Source organism: Parambassis ranga, chromosome 20 (genome assembly GCF_900634625.1).
Source record: "Parambassis ranga chromosome 20, fParRan2.1, whole genome shotgun sequence".
Taxonomy (NCBI): Eukaryota; Metazoa; Chordata; class Actinopteri; family Ambassidae; genus Parambassis; species Parambassis ranga.
In genome coordinates, this window is record NC_041040.1 from 18282145 (window position 1) to 18306546 (window position 24402).

Here is a 24402-nt window from a genome sequence, read left to right on the forward strand (position 1 = left end):
GTGCATCTCTGCTCTGCTTTCCTCACCTCTGTCCCCGTCTGTCATCTGACTTTCCGTGCTTTAAAGTGTTTCGGCTCCTGCTGTGTCATCAGCGGCGTGATTACATGGGAAAACTGCTGGCTGCCTGTCTGCGGCCTTATTTAATTTAAGTTGTTTACAATGATCAGTTGAGTCCTTGTAATTGAATTTCCATAAATAAAGCAGGCAGCATTTATTTTTGTTGCACCACAGCAAGTAGTAGCCATCTCAGCTTATTGACTACTGACAAGGGAAGTGAATGACTGATTATCTGGTTACCATGGCACCTGGCATGGTACTCAGTGGGATACACAGGTGGACAGTTTGTTCCTAAAGTTAGTGTTACATGTAGAATAAATGGGGAGGGCCAAATAACTCTAAAACTGTCTCCGGTCTGTATCATAAGTGATCCTTGACTCATTGATCCATGTGGGATGTGCAAGCTGGCCTGTGTGGTCTGATCTAACGATCAACGATAGCAGGGTGTCCATGCTGATCCTTGTCCAGCTCTGCTCCTACAATGAGCATCAGAACTTGTCTAGGGGTCAACGGGAGAATGACATCATATGGTTGTGTTGCCTGGGTAACACATGGCCCCAGGATGCACTATGGGAAGAAGGTGAGCCAGCGGATTGCAGTGTGATTACTGGGAAACCTTGAGCCCTGCCATCCATGATCCAGATGTTACTATACTTAGCTTAGCATTGCCGCACAACATGGCAACTCAGATTGCTTGTCCACTAACGATGATGCCGGCGGTTCAAATACTACCGCTGGTTATTTCCCAGTTTGTGATCGGGTTAAAGACTTTAACCCTAAGTCTGAGTAGTATATAAATATATATAAATAAAGCATTAACGGTTGAGGAATGGTTTGAAGAACACAACATGGAGTTCAAGGTACCGACTTAGCCCTAGATCTGAATCCGCTTGAGCGTCAGTGTGTGCAGTCATGGTGTTGGGACTGATCTGTGTACATTTAATAACAGGAATAAATGCACTTCACGTTTAATGCAACATAATTTTTTGTCCCTGTGTTGCCTTTTGTGAAGCCAAGCTGGATATTACAAAAAACAAAGTTAATAGAATCAAATCAATTATGATTCTTTTCAGCCAGAATTGTATATATGCATATAAATGCAGCCTCTCCTGCATGCAGCCTGCCAAAATATTTGTGGCTGCCGCTGTGCATAACCCATCCTGTTAAACGCTGCACATATATAAACATGCCGTGGGCAGCAGTCTGCTCAAAACAATATCAACACCATAAAAAAAAAAAAGAAGAGGGGGTGGAGGTTGTTGTTGGTGGTGGTGGTTTTCCAATGACAAAGCCAGATGCTGTTGATTTCATGGCTCCCCTGAAATCTATTTTGCTTCGAATCAGCATGATAATCAGACAATTAGGAAACTGATTGAAGGGAGCCCCAGGAGGTGAACCCACTGGAAAAAGATACTGTCATCCCGACTCACTCGGGTGGTGCAACAACAGTGTTTGCACAGCACAGGTGAATGTTCTACCAGTCTCATTGGACTGTGTTATTAAATCATTTTGAACCAGCCTCAAAATCCTTAAAAAAAAAAAAAACAGCTTCATTCCGAGCTCCCATCTGTATTCTCTGCGGGGCTTGGTATCATTTTCTCGACGGGAGCGGAGGATTTGGGCGTAGCACTACCTATGCAGATGAGAATCTTTTCCCCAGATTACACATGTTTAGAGTGCGGCTGAGCGTTTATCCTCCTCCGCTTTAATCCAAGTCAATGTGGAACAGACTCTTTCTGCCTTCTCTAGGCCGGCAGTACAACATTTACCTCCCCTCCCTCCCATTACAACCACATGCACTTATAGTCAACATGACCAACAACTCTCACTGAGCTGCACAATTTGCATGTCAAGATATTTGAAACATGGAGGGGATTAGTCAGGGCCTTCTGAGCACATCTTAATCCATATGTACACACAAATATTTATATTTGTGAAAAAATATAATAATAAATCAGTGATTATCCTTCGAAGTACTTGACAGTCGGAAGTTGCGTTTAATGTCTCATTTCAGCTTCTCTCTTATGTTGTCACATGCATTGTAAGGCACAGAGAGCAGCGCCGCTTTGAAGTCTCTCAGCTCTTATGTCCTGTTAAATATCAAATATGTCCATTTGTCTACACAAAGGAATGGTACACCAACTCTCTGCTGCAAGTCACTACTGACTAAGACTCTCCCTTTTTGAGTGATGGCTTGGATTTCTTTCTTAATTTCCTTAATAGAAGCACATAGTTTTATATATACGAGCCAGACTGTCCAAAAGTTACCCTTCCACTGAAACAGATGCATTATTTGTACTCTGGAATTTGAAATAATCCAGCTCCAGTCTTGTTTCTATCCTCATGTAGTGTCCATTCAATCAGGGATGCAGTGAGTGTTGCCTTAAAAAAGCTCAGAGTCTCCTGGCATGCATTCAGCATTAATGAATAGCCAGGGCAATGAATATGAGCCAGGCTCCGCTAAATGTGTTTTTGTTTTTTGACTTGGTCAACAAAATTAGTTTTGACACTTTGGGCCAGCTTATGCCTAATGTGTCTAACATAATTTGTTAAAAGTAATGCCAAACTGAGGGTTTTTTTGGTGCAGATCCCAAAACTGTCTTTTGGGACTTTGGGAAAAGGTCTGATATATATTCTGATGGATGTCAGGGGTTGGGTATATTCAAGTGGTATTTAAAAAGGAGAGGCAATATGATCATTCAATAAAGCGGTGCTATATGTGCAGCAGCAGAAAATCATGAAACATATACACAAAACAGTGTGACGTACTGCAGAAAACACTGCTTACATGTGGAGCAGAACATAGTGCTATATGCTTAGCAAAACACAGTGCGACATGTACTGCAGAAGATATATGCTATATGCTATATGTGGAGCAAAAAACAGTGATATGTAGCAAACAATACTACATGTGCAGCAGAAAATCATGTTACATGTGGAGCAGAAAACAGCTACATGTGTAGCAAACAATGCTACATGTGCAGCAGAAAGCAGTGCTACATGTGCAGCAAAGAGTGCTACATGTGCAGCAGAAAAACATGCTACATGTGCAGCAAACAGTGTTACATGCTCGGCTTAACACAGTGATACATATTGAATACTGTAAACATGTTTGAGCACATTTTACTACACAAAATGTGATAACCCAAAACAAAGATCAGTACATATTAGCAGTTACTGTTTGATAATGACATGATATAATCACTTTTAGTCCGATGTAATTTAAAGGTCAGTATTTTCTCAATCAGTTTTTCTGCCTCTGTATATGTTTTTGCCTTGCTGAAGGCAAAGATGTATAAATTGTAAAGATAATAATCTGTCGACCACACAGTTGAGATTGCCGGAAGCTCCAGAAAAATCGAAATGAAGTCCACCTTTTGAGCTGCCAAGCAGGTGCAGAGTTGTGTTAAAGTATAACCACCAGGGGCCTTGGCAGAGCTGGTGATGTCAGCAAGAACACTTTTTTTGTCCCATTTGCAAATTGAGCAATCTGCATCCTCCTGTTTCCTCTCTATAAACCTGACACAGTCTATTTTGAGCAAGTGCCTTTTATATGGCTGTATAGTAGCATCTTGCATTTGATCCTGAAATCTTTTATTTATTTTTTATTCCTTTTTATACCATCAAACTGAAGGGCGCCTCAGAACTGCAAGGTCAAATGATGCAATTTCCTCTCATCAGACAAAAGCGGACGCAGCGGCACTGATTTCATGCTTCAGCAACACTTGAATAGCATATCTAACTTTAAAATCCAACCCCAGGATCAGACAATTCACTGGCTAATACCTCCTCTTTAAAAAAAGACCACAGAGATATTTGCAGGTGCACATTCTCTCACTTGAATGTTTGCTAACAAAGAGACTCAACTGTGCTTGCTTGCTATTTTTTTTCTTTTTACTGTATATACTTTTGATTAAAAAGAACACACTATGTCTTCTGTCTTTTCCTGTCACTGCCTTGTGAAAATCACCTTCTGCCTTACAATCTGAGTGGCTTTATATGTCTGTCCTTATCACTGTATGTTGTTCTTCCCTGCCACGCTTATTATTCAGAGGCGCATTGGGCGCTCTTCTGATGTATGATGTGTTAAAACGTCCAAATCAAACCTTTCCACGTTATTTTTTTAATAAAGCCGAGTCATCTTTTGAGTCATTGCTAAACTCGCCTGATACATGAATGACCTCATGGGGCGGTGGCGGTGACGGTGACCCCCCCCCCCGGTCGGCGCTATGACCTTATAGACCTTATAACTCCTCAAGTTGTTTGCGTAAAAATGGTTTTGATGTGAGCCTTTTTTTTTTTTTTTAATCTGTAAGGATGTATGAGTTGCATTTTAATTGGAGGATATTCGTGGACATTTAGCTTCTAATATCCATCAAATTAATGTGTTCCTCTTTCTCTCCGTCTCTTTCTCTCCTAGGAAATCCAGCATGGCATCCAGGATTAACCTCTGCTCTTGGTAGAAGTACCCGAGAGGTTCACGTCCATTTACACATCCTCTCATAGCTTGGGAAATTCCACAATGTAAATGCACTTGCACTTTTTTTTCCTTTTATTTTAATCAAACCTTGGAGCACTTTAGCCATGAACCTTAGAGGATCTCACAGGATGGGTTTTTCCATATCTTGGATCTAGATTTCTCTTCTGGCGGTGGCTGTCTTGTGGCCGGCTGCTACGGCAGCGGCGGCAGGAGCAGGAGGAGGAAGAGGAGGACCTTGTCACCTTGGAAACCGAGGATAACTTTTACACTTTGCACGTGCCACCATGAGGATATCCACCACCTCTCTCCGTCTCTGTCCCGTTCTGGTATGCCTCTGTTTCGTCCAGAGGTGCTACGGGGCGGGTCACCACGTCCCCACCAAAGTGCCCTCCAAGAACCAGACCAAACTGGCCAATGGGGAGACGGAGGTGCACCACAGGCCCAAACGAGGCTGGATATGGAACCAATTCTTTGTTTTAGAAGAACACATGGGACCAGACGCGCAGTACGTGGGGAAGGTAGGAAGTGTTCTTCTCTTAAAACAGCTTGTCCGACCATTCCTCTCATGATAATGTCCAAAAAAATGTTTTATTCTCTGTAATTAAGGAGTGCCTCTCAGCACGTCTGCCACCCTGGGAAGGGTGGATTAAGTGTGAAAGTGAGAATACCCCTCTACATCAAGCTATCTTTGAACTGGAATATTAGATTTGGTCTCTCTGTGGGGAATTATCCCAGATTTGATCTCTTAGTGGGAAATTGGACACTGGCACAATAGGGACATAGTAAGTTCTTGCAGTTAGACCATTTTTATGAATGTAATTTCTGCATGTTTTCCGATTGATTGGTAGTGTAGACAGTAGTGGGTGTCCTCCTGGCCTGCGTGGGGGGTACAGTGCAGTGCGGCTCGGGCGTTGGCGGTCGGGGTCGGTTGCGACTTTTTTTCTGTTTAGCTCAACAATAAGCCACAGGGAGCTGGTTAAGTCCTCTGCTTGCAGATTGCATGCCCTTATCTCCTGAAATATGAAAATGTGTTTCTCCGCTGCAGTGATCATTATTCAAGGCACTCAGGCACATACTAATCCTCAACCGCTCTCTCTGAGAGAAAGGGGAATGGAGAAAGGCATCTCTGGCTGCACATGTCTGTATTTCAACAACAGAACTATTTGAAGGTTGGGGTGGAGGTGGTGCGAGAGAGAGAGATGGATGACATGCTTGGACAACGGATGAAAAGGAGGAGCAAAACAACGGCAAAGAAATAGGTTTCCGCCTCAAAGATCTTGAATCAACCTAGGGGCTTAATCCAAAATGTGCTTGAGAGCTGACAAATGTGTTTTTGCTAATATTAGAAGAACCATACAAACACATTGTGTCAGTTTGCTGCTGCATGGTCCTGGGCTGGTTTTGATGTGACTTCAAGTGCTAGTTGTACATGCTGTAACTCTATGCTGTCCACATATACCATCATCCATCTAACCATCATCTGAACCCACTTTGTCCTGCAGTGCAGGGTCACAGAAATATACGAAATATACCATTGTCACATTTTCTCTCATGAAATTGTTACATTTCTACATGTGTCTCTTCATAATAAGCTGGCAAGGACGATTTCTTTTCATCATTTTGTAGAGATGATTGTCTGGAATCTGAAAAATGTCAGAAGCATGATGGTGTGACATTCTGCAACTCGGCAAAATATGGCAGGATGGAAAAGTTTTATAACACAATTTAACAGACATAACAGAAAAAAGATAAAGCAGTAAATTAAAAAAAAAATAGAAACAATTACCTCATTTATTTCTCCACGTTATTTTATGTCCATGTCAGCAACTCTGATGAGGACAAATGAGAAGTTGTAGTATTTTTCTGCGCTGTTATAAATAGAACAGGAAGTACTACTTTTTATAGTCGATATATATCCGCCCATCTATCTATTTTCTCAACCTGCTTTGTCCTGTGCTTACTAGGGCTGCAACTAATGACCATTTTAATAGTCAACTAGTCATCAACTACCGTAACGACTAATCGACTAATAGTTGAATACTTTGGATGCTAATTTGTTGTTGATTCATCCGCCTCTGTGCTGCCGCTTCAATGTATAAGGCTGAAGCTCTTAGGGCCCCTAAGGGTGCGTGTGTGTTCATTCCCACATCTGCACACAAGTGCATTACCACTGAATCTACACAATTCTCTCCTTTCCTCCACACCGACCTGACGGCTCATCCTGATTTCGAACCCAGGACCTCTTGCATCCAAAGAACCAATCCTCCCGCTACACCATGAGCCAGAGTATCATCTCCCACCGCAAATGCGTTACACTTGCATGCCATGCGATGACGTCACTAACGACCCGTCGACTACTACATTTGTCGACGGGTTTTATTTTTCCGTCGACTAGTCGTTGCAGCCCTAGTGCTTACAGGGTCATGGGGGGAGGTGGGGAACAACCATTATTACAGGGGCCAGTCTATTGTAGTTGGGCCACAAACAAACGCACTCAGACCTAGGGCTAGTTTAGAATCTCTAATTAACCAAACCCACACAGGCAAAGAGAGATCATACAAACTCTACACAGAAAAACCCCAGTCAGGTTCCAACCAGGAACCCTTTTGCTGTTAGCTGGCACTGCAAAATATATATAAAAATAAATAAGGGCCGTCAGTTTGGATGCTCAATGTGTCTGTTGAGTGTTAAATGTGTCCACAGCTTTGAAGTTTTTTTTGGTTGGGCTGTGCTGTGTACGGCTGCTACCTTAAGGGTTCTGTTGTTCTCTCTTTCTCTGTGTGTGTGTGTGTGTGTGTGTGTGTTGCTGATGGGAGCAAAAACAACAACAAACAGCTAATCCTGGATGATAATAAAGCACTGTGAAGAAACATAAACATTATTAAGGAATCAATTTGACATGCATGTTTAAAAGAGATGAGGTCTCCAGATGGTAAGCGCAAAGGAAAAAAACATTTAATTATGTGGGTTGGGACTAGAGTGTGCAGTGTCCTAATGTGGCCAAGAGACAGAATGACCCTTAATTAGATGAAGACAGCAGAGGAGAAGGAGGAGGAGGAGGAAGAGGATTAATGCAGTCGGCACGGAATGTGCTGTATTGTTTTTTTGTTTTTTACTCTTCTTCCTCCCTTTGCTCGAATAAAAACTGTGGACATTAGCAAGCAGCAAATGTAAACGAACAAGCAGCTCCACTGCAGAGAATTCGCCTACAGTTCCTTTATCAGTAATTGCTTAATCACAAAAAAAGAAGAAGAAAAAAGTCGATAAGATAAGCAGTGAAACGTGCATGGAACAATTGCTGGGTCACCATCAAATCTGCACAGTCTCGAAACTTTTAAAGAAACCATAGAATAGCGACTTCTGGGAATAAGTGAAGTGGGGCCAGTCTGTCAAGAACATTTTTTTTTTTTTTTTTTTTTTAAATCCCCCCTAAGGTATCCCGCAATCCCACAAGTGACACCTTTCTGGGAGGGCTGATGCATTTTAAAAGAAAAATGATAGCTTCGTGCATGAGTGAGAGACGCAAATGCTTGGTAGGGGGGGACAGGAGCTTGTCCAAGATACGACAGACAGGAGACAAACCCGTCCTCTCGACGGGAGGTGCGTGTGTGTGTGCGGGGGGGGGTCACGTCAGTCAACTCAGCGTGGAGCTTTGAAGAAGTCAGGCAGGTTACAGGATGGATGCAAGACGATGCAAATCCCCAAAAAACCCTGAATGCATCCTTACAAACCGTAGATGCTGGTTGGGTGAAAAAAAATAAGAATCCGATCCTTGGTCAGAAATCTTTCAAGTGCTAAAATACACAGTAAATAATGTTACGTTTGACAGAATGGGTGCTTTACACCTAGACCTAGTAGAAGAGAGGAGAGTCCCCCCCTTTTCATTTACAGAGCCAAGTGGCAACCTCTAAGAAAGGTGCCTAAATGTTTTATTCATGTGTCTAAAAATGGATTGTGCTGTGACAGAATCAGGCAACTGTCTTGTTGTATGTACAGTAATGGCTCAACGCCAAAGGAGGACGAAGAGGAGGAGGACAAAAAAAAAAAAAAAAAAAAACAGACAAGAGGCAAAGCAAAGTTTCTACATAAAATTGCTTTTCGCCCACGCTTTGCAATGCATGAAAGACGTCCATGCAAATGGGAATGTTTTTTTTCCGTTGTTAAACCGCCCAAGTGTTACATGAAATAACAAGGAAAATTTCACAGCCAGCCATTACATTATTAATCCGCACACAGGAAAGAGAAACACTTTTGAAACTGGCAGGAATAATACAGACATTTTTATGACATGTATTAGCTCTATGTGGGGAAAAAAAAGGTGTGCGTTGTTAGTTGCCGACACAAGAAATCCGGGTAGGAACCGTTAGACTTTACCTTGTTTGGTTGGGTTTATGGATCAAATGAAAATTGTTTGTCACCATGGTTGCAATTGATGCCCCTGCAACATTATGATTTGCATCCAGAAAAGATGGTGCTGCAACAGAGGCCATTGTTACCAGTAGGGTAAGTTGGCCTAAAAATTAAAAATCAGCCAATAAGAAAATAAGTTGATACTAATTTTACTATGCCTCTGGAAAAGTTGGAAAAGTGAGCATATAAGCAGGACAAATACGGTAATGTCTGCAGTCAAGAACTGCTAGCTTACACTTGATTAGCAGTGGAAAAACTGAATGTTATCTGCAATTAGGTGGAAAAAAATGTGAATATTCTGCTCCTAAAAGGATCCCATTGACTAAAATGCTGCATTTTATTCAGTCATCTGAACCCGCTTTGTCCTGCAGTGCAGGGTCACAGGGGGCTGGAGTCTATCCCAGCTATGTACAGGTGAGAGGCGGGGTACACCCTGGACAGGTCACCAGTCCAAGACAGAGACACACAACCATTCCCACTCACACCTACAATATAGAGTCACCAATCAACCTAACTAGCACGTCTTTACAATGTGGAAGAAGGCCGGAGTACCCAGAGAAAACCCACTCAGGCACAGGGAGAACGTGCAAACTCCACACACAAAGCCCCAGTCAGAATCGAACTGGGAACCTTCTTGCACCGCCCCCATTTTATTCCATATAATGTATAAAACTACTACTGAACTCCAGGTTATTCCAAATACAGGGAAACGTCTAATGCCTAACTGTATATAACTGTAAATTTATTAAGAATCACATTGATAGAAAAACAAAACAATAAGCTGAAAGATGCTAAAAAAAGACCAAAGAGAAGACCAAACACAAGATGAGCTTAGCCGAGTAAATTGCAGTTTAACTCCTCCCTCCCTCCATCCGCAGAAAATCACACATCTCTGTCTGTGCAGGCATGCATAACAGTCCAAAGTGCATTACCCTGTCTTTGGCTAGAAAATCTATTAGCACCATTTAGACATTTGAGACTGTGAAGTTTTCCAAGGTCTGATGTGCTGACAGTTTCATTTCTGTTTCATTTCTGTCTCATTCAAATACCAATTTTTTTTAGCAGCAGTTAAAGAGGCAGAGCCATTAAAATTAGTGTCAGAGTTGCTTCCGGGACTCTTAATAATCTCATTACTGTACATCAAGAAGTCAACCCCCCCCCCCCCCCTCCCTCCTGCTGGGAAGACAACGAGTCTCGATTCTACTCCCGCAGATGTCAAAATAGAGGACAACTATTAGGGCGGATCTCCGTGATGATGATGATGTGCATCTTCAGCACATGCCCCTCATCATCATCACACCCTTCCTCCTCTTCCTCCTCTTGATGTATGGTCATTAGGCGCTGGTGCTCCATCATCGGGGCGTCGTGTGTGACTGTTACAAATCAATCGAGGAGAAAAAAGGAGGTGCTCGGAGGGAGTTGATTGGGAGGGAGACTGGGCCCGAAAAAACAGTGGTGATAATCAGACAATCAAGCACACACACACCCACATAAAAAGTGATTAAGTCCTCTTGAGTGAAGTATAAGAGGCGAGATTTAATCAAAAACTAACCCTCTCTCTCTCTCTCTCTCTCCCCCTCCCGCGCTTCGCTAATTGCAAATATGAAGCCAAGACACTGATCATCAGCTATGGTGCATAGTCTTCTCATTACTCATGGTTCCACCACCACCACCCTACCGACTCTCCTCCACCTCCACCTTCAGCTTCAGCTTCCATTTGAGCATCAGCAGGGTCTGATTTTTAAGAATTAAAGTGATGCAGTCTGAATTAAATCTTTAGTAGCGCAGTGAGACTGCCGCTACTCCCAATTAAACCTTGCACAAATAAACAAAAAAGAGCTTGCAGCGAATGCACGTGCAGCCGTTTGCGGACCTGCTGCATCCAGTACAAACTAGCCTCAGTGTTAACATGCTGAAAAAAGCTTTTATTTTGACAATCATCAGTAGCATCCTTTCAAAACGGGCTGAGCCAGGGGCATACATACATTATGTGGATCTGTAATGCTGAATATGACGGAGCCATTTTTTTTTTTTTTTTTTTTTTAACAGAACATTCACCAGTAATGCAATCCAGCCAGACACATACATTAGCAGGATCTTGGAGGACAAAGCAAGAGAAGAAGAGTTAGTAGAGAGGCAGGATGAAGGTCGAGCGGCGTAGCAAACTAATAATGTATCAGGATGGCACACTCAATGGAGCGTATCCTTCACCGCTGCTGCTTGTGTAATTGTGAAGGCCGTGTTAGATGTCATGTTCTCCTTTACCAAAATAAAATAAAATACAATAAAAGTTGATGTTTTTCATGCTTCATTAAAGTTCACAGACCGAAGTCAGTTGTCTACCTGAAATGGGAGCTATAGGCTATGTCTGTTTGAATTGTAGCCACTTTTTGGCCTTATTTCTACTGAACCAGGTGGCGGGATTAAAATCTGACATGATGGTAATCTCTACAATAGACTAACTGCTAAATTATAAGTTACGAAACACAAGCGTTCTGTTTTGTGTCATTGTTTGGGTTTCTCATAGCTCAGAATATATTTGTGTTGGCTGCTCTATATCTTCTATATTTATAACCTTGAATTTGACATTTTAAAGTTCAAGCTTATAAAAGGATTTGATGCTGTTCTTTTACTTAGCTTCAACATGGCTTCAAGAAAGCAAAACAAAATAAAGTAATCCAGAGTGAATAATGAATTAAGATTAAGATGCTAAACCACATTAAAGGCTCTTTAGAATTTAAATTGCTGTTGTTAATCTTTTGAAGTGCCTATGCGTGAACATACTAACAGGAAAAAACCCAAGATATACCTACGTGCACCATTACAGTTAGACTACTACTTCATCAGCTAACATTCATGTTTCAGCTGACAGAACAATTCAACTAGTGATAATACTTCTAGTAGCTGGGCAAGGTAAGTTAGCCACTACTATTCTAACTTTATTGTTAATGTGCTAAAACAGTTGTAGCAAAAAAATAAAAAAAACAGAATAGAATAGATATATTAACTAATACAAAAACATAAAATGGGCTAATGTAGTTTAAGGGAAAGCCACCGGTTTGATGGTATGGAATCACACGATGATTAGTCTGTTTTTATTTCCTTTATTAAGTCAGTTATTTTATTTTATTTTAGTTTGACCTGACTTTAATATTGGTTTAGTGTTGATGTGAATCTTATCTGAATAGCACGTAAGGTGCAGTAATAATACAAAGAGCATATTGCAGTTGTTATTCATCAGTGCAGTGCTTCAATGTGTTGACTTTCTTAAATGAGCGACTAATCATAATAATTTGCAGCTTTAGTTTGATTATACTTCTGACTCGTTAACTTTATTATATTATCCAGCATTACTATTACTGTTAAATGCTGCAGAAATAACGTTGTAGCTTCAGGTTTTCTGGCAGGTTATGTTAGAGGATTGGTTTCTTCCCCAAAATCTCCCCTCTCCCTCTCCCTATCTCTATCTCTCTCTCTCTTTGTAATTGACTCAGACAGCTGACGCAGAGGTACGCAGAATGGTAAACTGTTTGGCTGCGAGTGCCAATTAGCTTGTGAACACAAACCGTTTAAGGCTACTTTCGGCAATGAGTATAACAGAAACCCAAACACAAGTTGTTGACAAAAGAAAGTGAAGATCCACTTATCTTCTGGCGTCGACTCCTGTGGGCACACATATGATGCAATTTAAAGTGTGCGCTTCTTTTTTTTTTTTATTATTTCTTACTGTTGGAGTGTTTTCTCCATGCGGCTGTGGTGCCGTGAGACTCTGATCTCGTTGATCTTTTTAAAACTCCTCAGAAATGCATTGCCAGCTGCCATCTCGTGAGCCACATGCCAGTCATCTGTCCCACTAGTCTTTAATAAAGTCGTCCATAGAGACAGAGAGATAAAACACAATCCCTTTGTTTTGATGCCCCATAGATGAAAAAGGATTCCTCAAGAAGACTTTGTTGGGGGGGGGGGGGGGGGGGGTGACAAAACAACAACAAGGTTGCAGAGGTCATATTTCACCTTTTCTTATAACTCCTCTGTGAAACATTCTGCTGCGTTTCCATCAAGTAGCAACCCTCCAGGGCTCAGACTTGAAGTCACATGCGGAAGTGCCAGAACTTGTAGTTCATGCTGCAACCAGAAGCAAGTCATTTTCCATAGACTCCCATGTTAAAATGGCTGACTTCACAGCAGAAATAAACAGCAAAAAAACATTCTGGTCTCAAATGATAAGTTCTCTTCTAGTGTCAATTGTACTAATTACATTCTGACTTAAAATTACGCATAATTATGGCTGTTGCAGCTTTGAGTGACAGGCGGTTGCCATATCACAGCGCAAGTTTTCTGCTTCCGCGATTGCCCGCCCCCCTAAACTCTGCTCGTTCTCCCCCTCTTTGGCCGTATTTGGAGTTTTGGCAGACTGTGACGCTGCCAACATGGCGGACAGAAAATTGCACGAAGCCTGTTTTTATGTACAGTCAGAGAGGGAAATAATGTGAAATATAAATGCCTCCCTCAACAGCAAGTGAGAGAGTCCACTACAAAGTCAGAGGAGGGGGGTCTCTATCCCAAATTCAATCTATATTAAAGGATACTTCTGGTATTTCCTCCCCATCTTTTCTGGTCTAAATGTTTAATAGGGACAAAAATCTAAGTGTACTATTGAGCTTTAGCCAGGAACCAGCAGCGTGGGGTGTTTATTCACCCCCACAGACAGACTGCTGAATAGTTAATCCAGTAGAATTGTGTGTATATATTCCTGGATAAATATGATTAAAATATCAAAAAAAAACAATCTTTAGTTGTCATTATTGCTGCATTAGGGGTAAATAAGTGACAAAGTGAGATATTTCTGGTTCATTTATTTGAACTTCTACAACTGTGAGGACTTGTGTGAAAATTGCCTGATGTTTTATGTATACACGTAGATAATTCAACATGCTCCACAAACTTTTTTCAGCACTGCATGATTTTACCGTTGTAAACAGGGATGGCACGATATCGATACCACACAATTTTGTATCTGCTGATACCGATTCAAATCCGATTCTTTTTTCTAGTCTTTTAAACAAGTGTTAAATCATATATTTGTATGGATTCCTACACACTAGCATGGTCCTCCAAGTTAACCTAAATTTACATGATATTTTACATGATATTGGACTCAAGGATTGTGTTCCTAAATGTTTCAGGGGACCAGATGCCTCAATTTAAACTCCTGGAAATGAGTATGACCTGGATAAAAGAGACATCCACAGACAATTTACATTATAGTTAAAGCCAATGAATTGGACGACTTTTCGTGTCCAATATCCGATCCTGAAATTTTGCACAGTATCGGTCCAATACCGATGCTGAATATTGGATCGGCTCATCTCTACTGTAAACACTTGTGTCTAAATTGGGACAGGGCTAGAGAGAAGACTCCAGAGTCTACTTTCACAATATACCCAAACATAGAAGCAATTCATCATCCTGCTTGTTCAATTCATTGAGAACATTAAAAGTCTGCACCCAAGTTATTGACCGAGCCTCATTATACTGTACGTCTTGTTTTCTGTCATTGTGTTATGTAATTAATTACCGTTTCGGCGCAGCTAATCCTCTAACTGGACCTCCACCAGCAAGCAGACGCCTCTGCCTGGGAGGCATGACATGACTAGAAAAACCCTAAAGTTGTATTATAACACAACAAAAAAGTCAATGAATTACCTTCAGTATTTACAACACTGGGTCATTTTCATGCTCATTCTGTGATTTGAAACAGTAGCCATACCTGGTATACGTTATGGAAAAATGTGTTAATTTGTCTCTGTAAGTTGTTTACATCACACATTATGCCACTTTCCATATCATTTTTCAATTATTCCTGTTAGGGTTTGCTGCAGTAAAGGGTTAAAAATGAAGTGATTGGAACATTATTTCAGCTTGGTACCTGGCTGATTCTGAAAATAGACACTAAAAAAAACAGGTGGCATAAAAAAAAAAGCTGGGGGGTGCGCGTGGACCGATATTTCCATCTAGACCAGGGGTGGGCAATTGTTTTTTGTGAGGGCCACATAGACTTCCATAAGAAAAGCAAAGGGCCACATTTGTTCATAAATAATAATATAAATAAGAGACCACTGGCACAGTATCAACTGTATCAATATAAATATGCTCCTGTTACAGTTTCATCATTGTAAGAATCTTTTGCTGTCATTTACTGGTTACTCCTCTGTCCTCTCTGTGTGGGTCCATGTCTACTTTGAGTGTGTGCTGGTTGTATGTTGAAACACACACACAGTGCAGAGCAGCACAGATGATGTGAAGATATTTTTACAGAAGAAAACCATTAGAGTTAAAGTCAAAGTTAAAGTAGCAAATCCCAGAGTTCTGAAAGTCGGGCAAGATCTGTGGTTTTTAAGAGCAGATGACGATGAAATATGTCAGCTGCAGCACAGCGGTAACATCTTAATGTGCCAGAGAGTTTCTGTGTGCTTTACCGTACACTTCAGAATAGTCGCGCAGCATTTTTAAGTGTACACAGCGCGACCGTGTCTCTCCAGAGAGTAGATGGGATTACGCAGTACAGCAGTGTGGAAGAGACAAGGAGGGTTGGAAAGACGTTACTGATAATGCCGTGCTCAACAGCTGAGTTTTGCTGCCTTTGTTTAATATTGTGTGCACGGTCCGTGGGCCGCATTGAAGATCAGACCTGGGCAAAGCACGGCCCGTGGGCTGTGTAGACTGTATGAGCATTTTATTTTTTTTTTTATTAATACAGGTGGCTAATCACAAGGCAAAAAAACTAGTGGTCATAAACCAGTCTCTCTCACACAAACACACAGGTGAGCTATGCTGAGGTCTTCGGGCCATGTCTAATCAAAACCAGGAATAGCAATAAATTGCTAATTAGAAAGGACGCTGTTGATTGCAAGTCTGACTTCTGATGAGAAGCGACTGTCCTTTTTCCGCTGTAAATACCAAGATTGTAATTAGATAAGGAGTCAAAGAGCCTGTTGAAGGTAGTTAATCATACCCTAGATTGTACTAATATGAAAAACAACCTACGAAGCAAAAAAAAAAAAGGAGGGGGGGGCAATTAATTTGTTGACATGGTTTAGCCCTTTTCTGTGTCTGTTTAATTTAGTATAAGTGCTGTGGTTTTATAATCAATTTCTACCAATAAATTCAGTCATTTAAAAAAAAAGAAGGCAGGGAGGTGGAGTTATTAACAGCAGTCCATACGAGCCTACATCCGCAGCTCCGCTCCAGCTCATAAATGTAATTTTGCCTCCAGTCACGGAGCTAATTTAGCCATTGACTTCCCTTTTGCGGGAGTCAATAAATCATGCTCGGCAAAGCGTGAACCGCCGATGCATACGGTGACTATTACCTTTCTAAAAAAAAAAAACTATGGGTGATAAAAGTATCAACAGGTTGCGGGCCATTACACAAACATCACAGGGTTGGAAGCAGAGCAGCGTCAGGCCAGATGAGAGTGAAACAATGCAAGGATACTCATCCCTGCAAGAATATTTATTTTTTTTTTTTGTTATACTACCATGTTTATGCAGCTTGTTACGTAGCGTATCACTATCCATGATCTTGTAGCCATTTATTTGTGGACCAAATATAAGCTAGTGGCCACTCATGAGATGGAGCCATATGACTATATTTACACTCGCTTCTGGACAAAAAATAGCTCATGTGTAAAATGAGAACTATATTGGGCAGCATGTTGGTGCAGTGGTCAGCACTGTCACCTCAGAGCAAGAAGGTTCCTGGTTTAGATCTGCCTGGGTCCTTTTTCTGTGTGGCAACAGCATGTTCTCCCTGTATTTGGGTGGGTTTTTTCTGTGGGTGCTCCGGCTAAAAACATGACACAGCGAGTGGATGTCTATTCCTGTCCCATTCCATTCCCACAACAAAAACCCTGTTCCTATACAAATGACAATAACTTCCATCCTATATATATTGATATGCATTTGGGTGAGGGCAGTTAGATTTTGACAACCTCTGGGAGTTTGGGTTTTGCAAAAAAGACACTTATCCCAGGGCCTGAGGTGTATTACAAACCATACACAGTTTTTATTCCCTCACATGTTGAAGTGTAACGGTCATGGAGTGCCTTAAAACGTTGTTGTTATCCACAGATCTTTGCACTTTATTACATGTCCCAACTTTTTATATCTGACTTTATTACTGCTGCAGTTGGTCACTTCACTATCAAGACATTTACAATCAAACAATGGTCATGTGACTCAGCGTCACACCAGATGAAACCTCTACTCTTGCTTCCTCTTACAATCCAAAGACATACATGTTAACTGGGGACTATCTAAAGTGGCTCTATAGGTGTGAGTGTGATTCTCTGTCTCTCTATGTTAGCCCTGCTGTAGACCGTCAACCTGTCCAGGGTGTAACTTGCCTCTTGCTTAGCATGATAGGAAAATTGATGGATAGAGAACAATTTTGTTTCAACTGCAGTTTTGTTGCTTCCTGCAGCTCAGTTTATAGATGGTCTCCTCAGGCTGTAACCTTGCTGCTACACCACCTAGAGCTCCTCTTTTTGCTGTTTTGTGAGGTGGTGAAGTCAATGGTTCTTAGCAGTAGCTCCTTGCAGTAGCCAGGTACATTCTGTATAGATTTATGAGGATGCTGTATGTTAAAATAAGGAAAACATTTTCTCTGTTGGTTCTGCATCTCTAAGCTGTCATTGTGCTGTATGTATCAGCTGGGGGAATTACTGTTTGTCGAGACATATGTTGAAGCATCTAAGGAATAGACTGTCTCCCTGCAGACACTTCTGCTCATGACACACCAGTCTGAAGAGCCACAGCTTGTGAGTGCCGCTCCTGTTGGTCTGTGATGAATTTTATTTGTCACACACTTGAAGTTCAGGTATGGATGATCTGGCTTGCTGTGGCGTTTGGTGCGATTGTGTACAACTCAAAATGTGTCTGCTACTATGATTGTGATTTATTACTAGAAAGTTGGGGCCATTTCACTGTGATGCTTTTCTGAGCGACATTTTCATTCACAGCATGAATCGTACACAGATGTGTCAGCTATATATATATATATACTATTTTTTTAAACATGTTTTATTCATGAATAAAATCACATATATATAAATATATATATATATAAATATATATATATATATATATAAATAAATGACGATGTCACTGCAGTAAATAAATAAATAAATGACGATGTCACTGCAGTGTAGGGCGGCCACAAATGACTATTTTTAATAATTGAATAGTCGCTGATTATTTTTGCGATTATTTGAGTAATCGGATGACACGTAAATGTGATAATTTTCACATAAGTACAGCTGCAACTAATGACTATTTTAACAGTGGATGACTACTTTGGACTGCTAATTTGTCATCGCTTCATCCGCTACCACCTCCATGCCTAGAGCCAAAAACCTTCCCATCATCTACCTGAAACACATTACCGGCAAATCTAACCACTTAATCCACACCGATCTACAAATGACTTATCTGAGTTTCAAACCCAGTGCTTCTTGCACCCAAAACGCTGATCATATCGCTACATCACGAGCCAGAGAATCATTCTCCGCTGCAAATGTGTTACACTTGCATGCCATGCGATGACGTCACTAACAAGTCATCAACTACTAAATTAGTTGTCGGCACATTTTGCCCTAGAATATTACTAGACTACTTGACTAATCGTTGCAGCCCTGCTGCAGTGCCCTTCTTTTGAAATTCACTGTTTTTGTAAAATGTATTTATACAAGTTTCAAACTCAGCTGAGCTATTGCGATGAAAGTCTTAATCCTCTTGGTATCAATTATGGCTGAACAAGTGGCTCCCTTCCCTCCCCTCCCCTCCCTCACCCTCTCTCATTCTTTCTTCTCCTGGTGAGGATGAGAGACCGTGCTTCCCCCCCAATCGTTAACAGTCTTGTAAGGATTTCCCCAAAAAACCTTTAATCTCTAAAGATACATTTCTTCAGCGACGCTTGGCTACAGTCAAGCCGGAGAGAGGAATATTGAATAATGTAATGTCTGAGATGGGAGTTTTTTTTTTTTCTGAGGTTGAAATGTGGACTATAAGGAGGACCACCGTGCAGTGCAGCAATGCTACAAAAAAGGTTATGGCTGTATAAAGGCCTGCAGCTGTTTTTAAATGGCCTTGGTGGAGAGAATAACACATACGAGTCACTGCTTATTGTTACATAGCTCAGATTCATGACTTCAAAAGGCTTCAACTATGAATACCTTTCAATGGCAGTATAAATATTTTGTCATTAATCCATCTGAAAAGGGTTTATTGCAGTTAGAATAAATATGTATCGCAATCGCCAAGATCCCATGAGTCCATTTTTTCAGGCCAAAATATACAGAGGAGGATTCAGGGTATAGAAATACATAAGTAAATAAATAGGTAAATAAATAAATACATACATATGGCTCACTGACTTATAACAAAAAATGATGGAATTCTGACTTTCTGTATTAAAGGGTCAAAATAAATTGGACTTGTTTCTTATAATTACAATGATAACCTTAATCCCAGAATTATGTCCTATTTATTTTTTTTTACCTACAAGTCTAAAAAAATATATATTTTTTCTGACTCGGAATTGAATTAAAATTGTATATTTCCAGAATTTTGGGATTAAGTAAAATAAATAAATACATTTTTAAAATTTAAAAATAAAATCTGATTCCCCCACCTAAAATAGAAGTAAAGTGAATTCAGATTTAATCTCACAATATTTAAGGCCTAAACTTTGTTTATACAGTTGTCCTAATCTTCTCAAACAACAACAAATCATCAAATTTGATCACATTTTATAATCACATTCATGAGGATTAAAGAAGGAATAAGGGTTGTTGAAAAACAACGACCTGTTCACTAACGATTATGTCTTCTATCTGTGGCACAAATGTATCAATCACTATTGTTACTGGAAATGAACCAAATCAACCACAACACATAATCACCCTCCGTCTGTTTTTTTCTTGCAGCTTCACTCAAACTCGGATAAAGGCGATGGATCTGTCAGGTACATCCTGAGCGGGGATGGAGCTGGGACTATATTTATCATCGACGAAGTGACGGGGGACATTCATGCCACTAAGAGCCTGGATCGGGAAAGGAAAGCGCATTATGTCCTGCATGCACAAGCGTTGGATCGCAACACAGAGGAGGCACTGGAACCAAAGTCGGAATTCATCATCAAAGTGCAAGACATCAATGACAATGCGCCCAAATTTCCAGATGGACCCTTTGTAGCTACTGTGCCGGAGATGTCTGAAGTGGGTGAGTGAAAACAAACTGGACCTTCAAATGATTCCTCTCCCTCTCCGTTTGTCCTGTCAGAAGCAGTAAGCTTTCATTTGAGTGGTTAGAAAGATGAAAAAAACTGTCTGAACTTGAGTGTTATAGTTGCTGCTTTTTAAGATATTCTTCATACTCATAATCCCTTTTATCCCTACAGTAAAGTTAAAAAAAAATGTCCAGGACCTTTGACACGTTGTATATGTTACAAGCAGTCCTGGATTAAAAGTCAGTATTAGCATGAAGAACCCCGATCAAACATGTCATTACCCTGTGCAGCATTCTGTTTTTTTCCCCCTCTCTCTTTGATACTGCCGTCCAGAATGTTTGATCTCCTATAAGCCAGCCGAGTCCCTCTTTTTCATTGCTGTTTTCTGCCTGCTGCAATGGCTCCCCTCCCGGGTGGGCAGGTCTTTATAAAGCACTCAATAGTGCCTCCACAACAGCAGCAGCAGAAGCAGAAGCAATCCCCGCCATTGAGACTGTGGAGCCCTCCACATCACGGAGGAGAGTAAAGCCTCAATCCACCTCCACTGAGACAGCAGCTTCCTCATAGGCCCAGCATCATGCGGCAAAACATCTATGTTTTTTACTTCTTTATTCTCCTGTTCTGTTTTTAGCTCAGGTGAACAAAAGCCACCCTTTTCTCAGTCCAGTGGATTCTGCTCGCCTCACAGCGTGAAAAGCTAAAAGTACAATGCTGTGATATTTCACACCACTCTTTCAAAAACATGTAGGATGTCCAAACTGCTGTCAGAGACTTTACTGTATTTTAGTTTCTATGTGTCTCCTCAGTTACAGAATAGAAGTATATGCACTTATTATAAATAAAAAAAAACACAGCTCCATCAGTTCTGTGCAGGAAGAAGATGGAAATGTGAAAAAGCAATGAAATATGCAAACCCCAATAGACCTGTAGGCGCCCTCTTTATAAACAGTCAATATCTCCCTGGTTGCGTTCATGAATATGCATGAACTGGCAGGCCTGACAGATACAAGTTTTGTCATTATATCGGCTTCCAGATTGTGTGTGTGTCAAGTACATGTCTTAATATCTTCTTTGAGTTTGAGGGTACAAAAAGATTATTATACTGTGCTTGCATATACAGTATTGAATGATTTAATGAATGAACACTGACTGACTCTAAAGAGCAGAAATGTAATAAAATTAATGCAAGAGCAGGAAAATGGGTGTAAAATGAGAAATTTCTCCACCCAGAATGCACTGGGCTTATTGACATCTGAAGACGCACCTACAGCAAACAACTACTTGTCAGGTGCTAACATGAGGAAAAAACAGCTGTGGTATTCTGTTAAGGCAAAAAGATGGGAAAACCTCAACTCCCACAATGCACTTGGTTCGTTGATGTGTTGGCTTACTCCTACTACAAATACCAGGGTCAGAATGCTAAAGCAAGACTTTAATATAGATAAAAAGGGCTGTTGCATTCCCTCTGATGGCTATAAAAGGTGGGAAAACTTCAACTCCCAGGATGCATTGGATTTGTTGACATGTTAGCTTGCTTCTACTACAACAGCTGGACAGAGGTTCTAACAACATAAAACTACAGAAAATAAAGAAATGCAACTAGGACATTTTAATTACGACACAGAGACAGTAAAACTTCAAATAAACTCCCAGAATGCACTGGGTTTGTTGACACACTTGCCTGCTCTTGACCAGTTAGGTACTTGTCAGAGGTTCTAATGCAAAGCTAAACTACAGGAAACGACTGTGGGATTATATTGTGGATCAAACACAGGAAAACTCCAGCTCCCAGAATGCACTGGGTTTGTTGACTTGTTAGGTTGCTCCTACTACTAGCACCTACTTGGTGCTAATGCAAGGATAAAATACGAAAACAGAGAAAAGGGGGGCTGTGTTATTTCCCTATGCAAACAAGAGTCAGCTCCCACTTCAGCCCCCACAATGCACTGGGCTGCTATAAACAGCCAATATGGAAGACTGGCATTCAGGCTGTAAAGTCCACAATGAGCATACAGTTTTGCATAATATGCACATTGTAATCACACAAAGCTGATTTAAAATTAGCAAGTTTACATTTGTACAGGGCAAATATGCTAAAAAAGTGCAAGTTGTAGTTCAAACTACAAAAGACATTACATGCTTGTGATGATTACATGCAGCTGTTACTGTGATTGATTTTTAATCCTAAATGAATGCAAATAAGATATACTGGCAGCACTAATCTCTGTATTGGCAACTTGTATTTAGTTCTAACAAGACTGGTTATTTTAAAGTTTCAATGTCTGCTACAAACTTCATCATTGGTTGAACAAAAAAGAATCAATCACTATTGATGACCCAGGGGAAGGAAAAAAAAATCAAGGACTGTGAAGGGGAAAATAATTAGCCTTTTTCTTCCTCCTTGCTTCTTTTGCTCATGTCCATTAAAGTAATTCCTCTTCGGTTGGGTTCTGCAGCATCACATCGGCTGTAACAATCAACTGTCCTCACACTCCAGAGTACTAATCCCCCTCCCTCTCCTCCATCTCTCAGCATGTGTCAATACCAGGGCTCCCGAGTGTAGGAAGGGGCTGTCTTGGAGTGTGGCAGCTAATTGGTTGTGATGTTCTTTTTCCTGTCTAAATTGATTAGCTGGGCACATGCCAGGTAGTCTGACTGTTTCATACCTCCCGCTCAGCGCTACAATCATTTTTTTTTTTATGAGTGCTAAGATAAAAGGAGTATCAAGTTCCTACTACTGTATTTCCCAGATGAGATGTCTAAATGGAGATAGTAACACTGCTTTCCTGTCAAGCGTTTCACTTCTGGGAAAATTACAGTTTAATAGTGGATTCTAAACCCAGAGGCAGCAGCTTGTTCAGATGAATAGTTAAGATTAAATGAGGAAGAGCTGCACACATGGATAAATGTTGAATAAACACAATACAAAATTCAGCTTTAACTACAAAGGATTTCAGTATTTATTTTTTCAAGAAAGAGGCTCAGCTTGACTCAGATTGAGGGAACCTGTTGGTTGTAATCCAGTTTCTGAGAGCAGACATTTTTAACAGTGCATGGTTGCAGCATTAAGGTCAGGAGACACAGAGGGACTGAAACTGGATGTAAAGATGGGAGTGTGACTGGATCCCTAATGTAACGATTCAGATCATTTCCACATACAACAATCAAAACATGAGAAAACTCACCTCAGCAGCCTTGCAAATTTACCAATCCACAACAGTCCAGAGAGTCCGGTTCCATCAACTCTGTAGTCCACAACATGTTGTAAAATCCATTAAATCCCTTTCAAATCAGCCAACACGCACAATTCGCCTTCCACATGTTCTCCATGAACACTCCAGGTAACATCCAAACATGTGGTCTGAGTTTCAAAATGGCCACCACATTATGACCTGTTGATTGACACCTCATTTGGCCATTTATCAGACAGGAAGTGCCTGCCCCTTTTTCTGTTGTGTGTTAACCGGTCCAATAAGAACAGGTTGTGCAGATTGGCAGGTCATGTAGCCAATGAAAATGCTCAGAAAAAAAAGCACAGAAAGGCAACTTCCTGGAATTAAAAAATGAAATGCAAGGTAAATTCTCTACCTGCTGTGGGACTTTTGTATTATTATATATTATATATTTATATTTTACTATTAGAGCACTAAATTACTGCTCTATGTTTAAGTATTAAAAACTAAATCGATATCACTATAGAAACTCTGCTGCTGTTAAATCAACACTAATATTCAAAGAATGGTATTTTTATACATTTAAAAAGCAATAATAAATCTAAAAGTGACATTTTATTTGATCATGTTTTGATACATGAGGTACAATATATCAACAAATAAATAATAGAATTTATTGTTCTATACCCAATAATTTGACATTTTTTGGCCTCCATAAGACCCCATTCCTTCTTGAGAGTGCCCCCTACAGACCTGGAGGTTCAGAGTGGTGACGTTCTCCCTTTGTAGAAATTCTCTGGCCTTTAAAAAGCAGGAGCTGAATTGATGTAATTCAGACAGATGATGAACTGAGTAAGCACATCAGCTATGATAGTTGTAAATCTACAATAAAGCTGTAAGTTAGAAGGCCAGGCCCCCCTTTTTAACGTGATTACAGAAGCTGCTGGATGAGACCTTTTTTGGCCAGCCATGTTTTGAATAATTGCTAGAAGT

The 24402-nt window shown here is 40.6% G+C and overlaps 1 protein-coding gene across 2 annotated transcripts in view; it reads left to right on the top strand.

Annotated features, from left to right (window-relative positions):
- LOC114453038 (cadherin-18) overlaps window positions 1-24402 on the top strand; it is a 104682-nt gene that overhangs the window by 13722 nt on the left and 66558 nt on the right. The window contains exons 2-4 of one of the 2 annotated variants that reach the window (XM_028432652.1): window positions 4478-4581; window positions 4693-5055; window positions 19935-20229. In XM_028432652.1, coding sequence (XP_028288453.1) covers window positions 4822-5055; window positions 19935-20229 — 529 coding nt within the window. In that variant the 5' untranslated portion in view covers window positions 4478-4581; window positions 4693-4821. Of the gene's footprint in view, window positions 1-4477; window positions 5056-19934; window positions 20230-24402 lie in introns of both variants that reach the window. The other variant, XM_028432653.1, reaches the window with a different exon arrangement.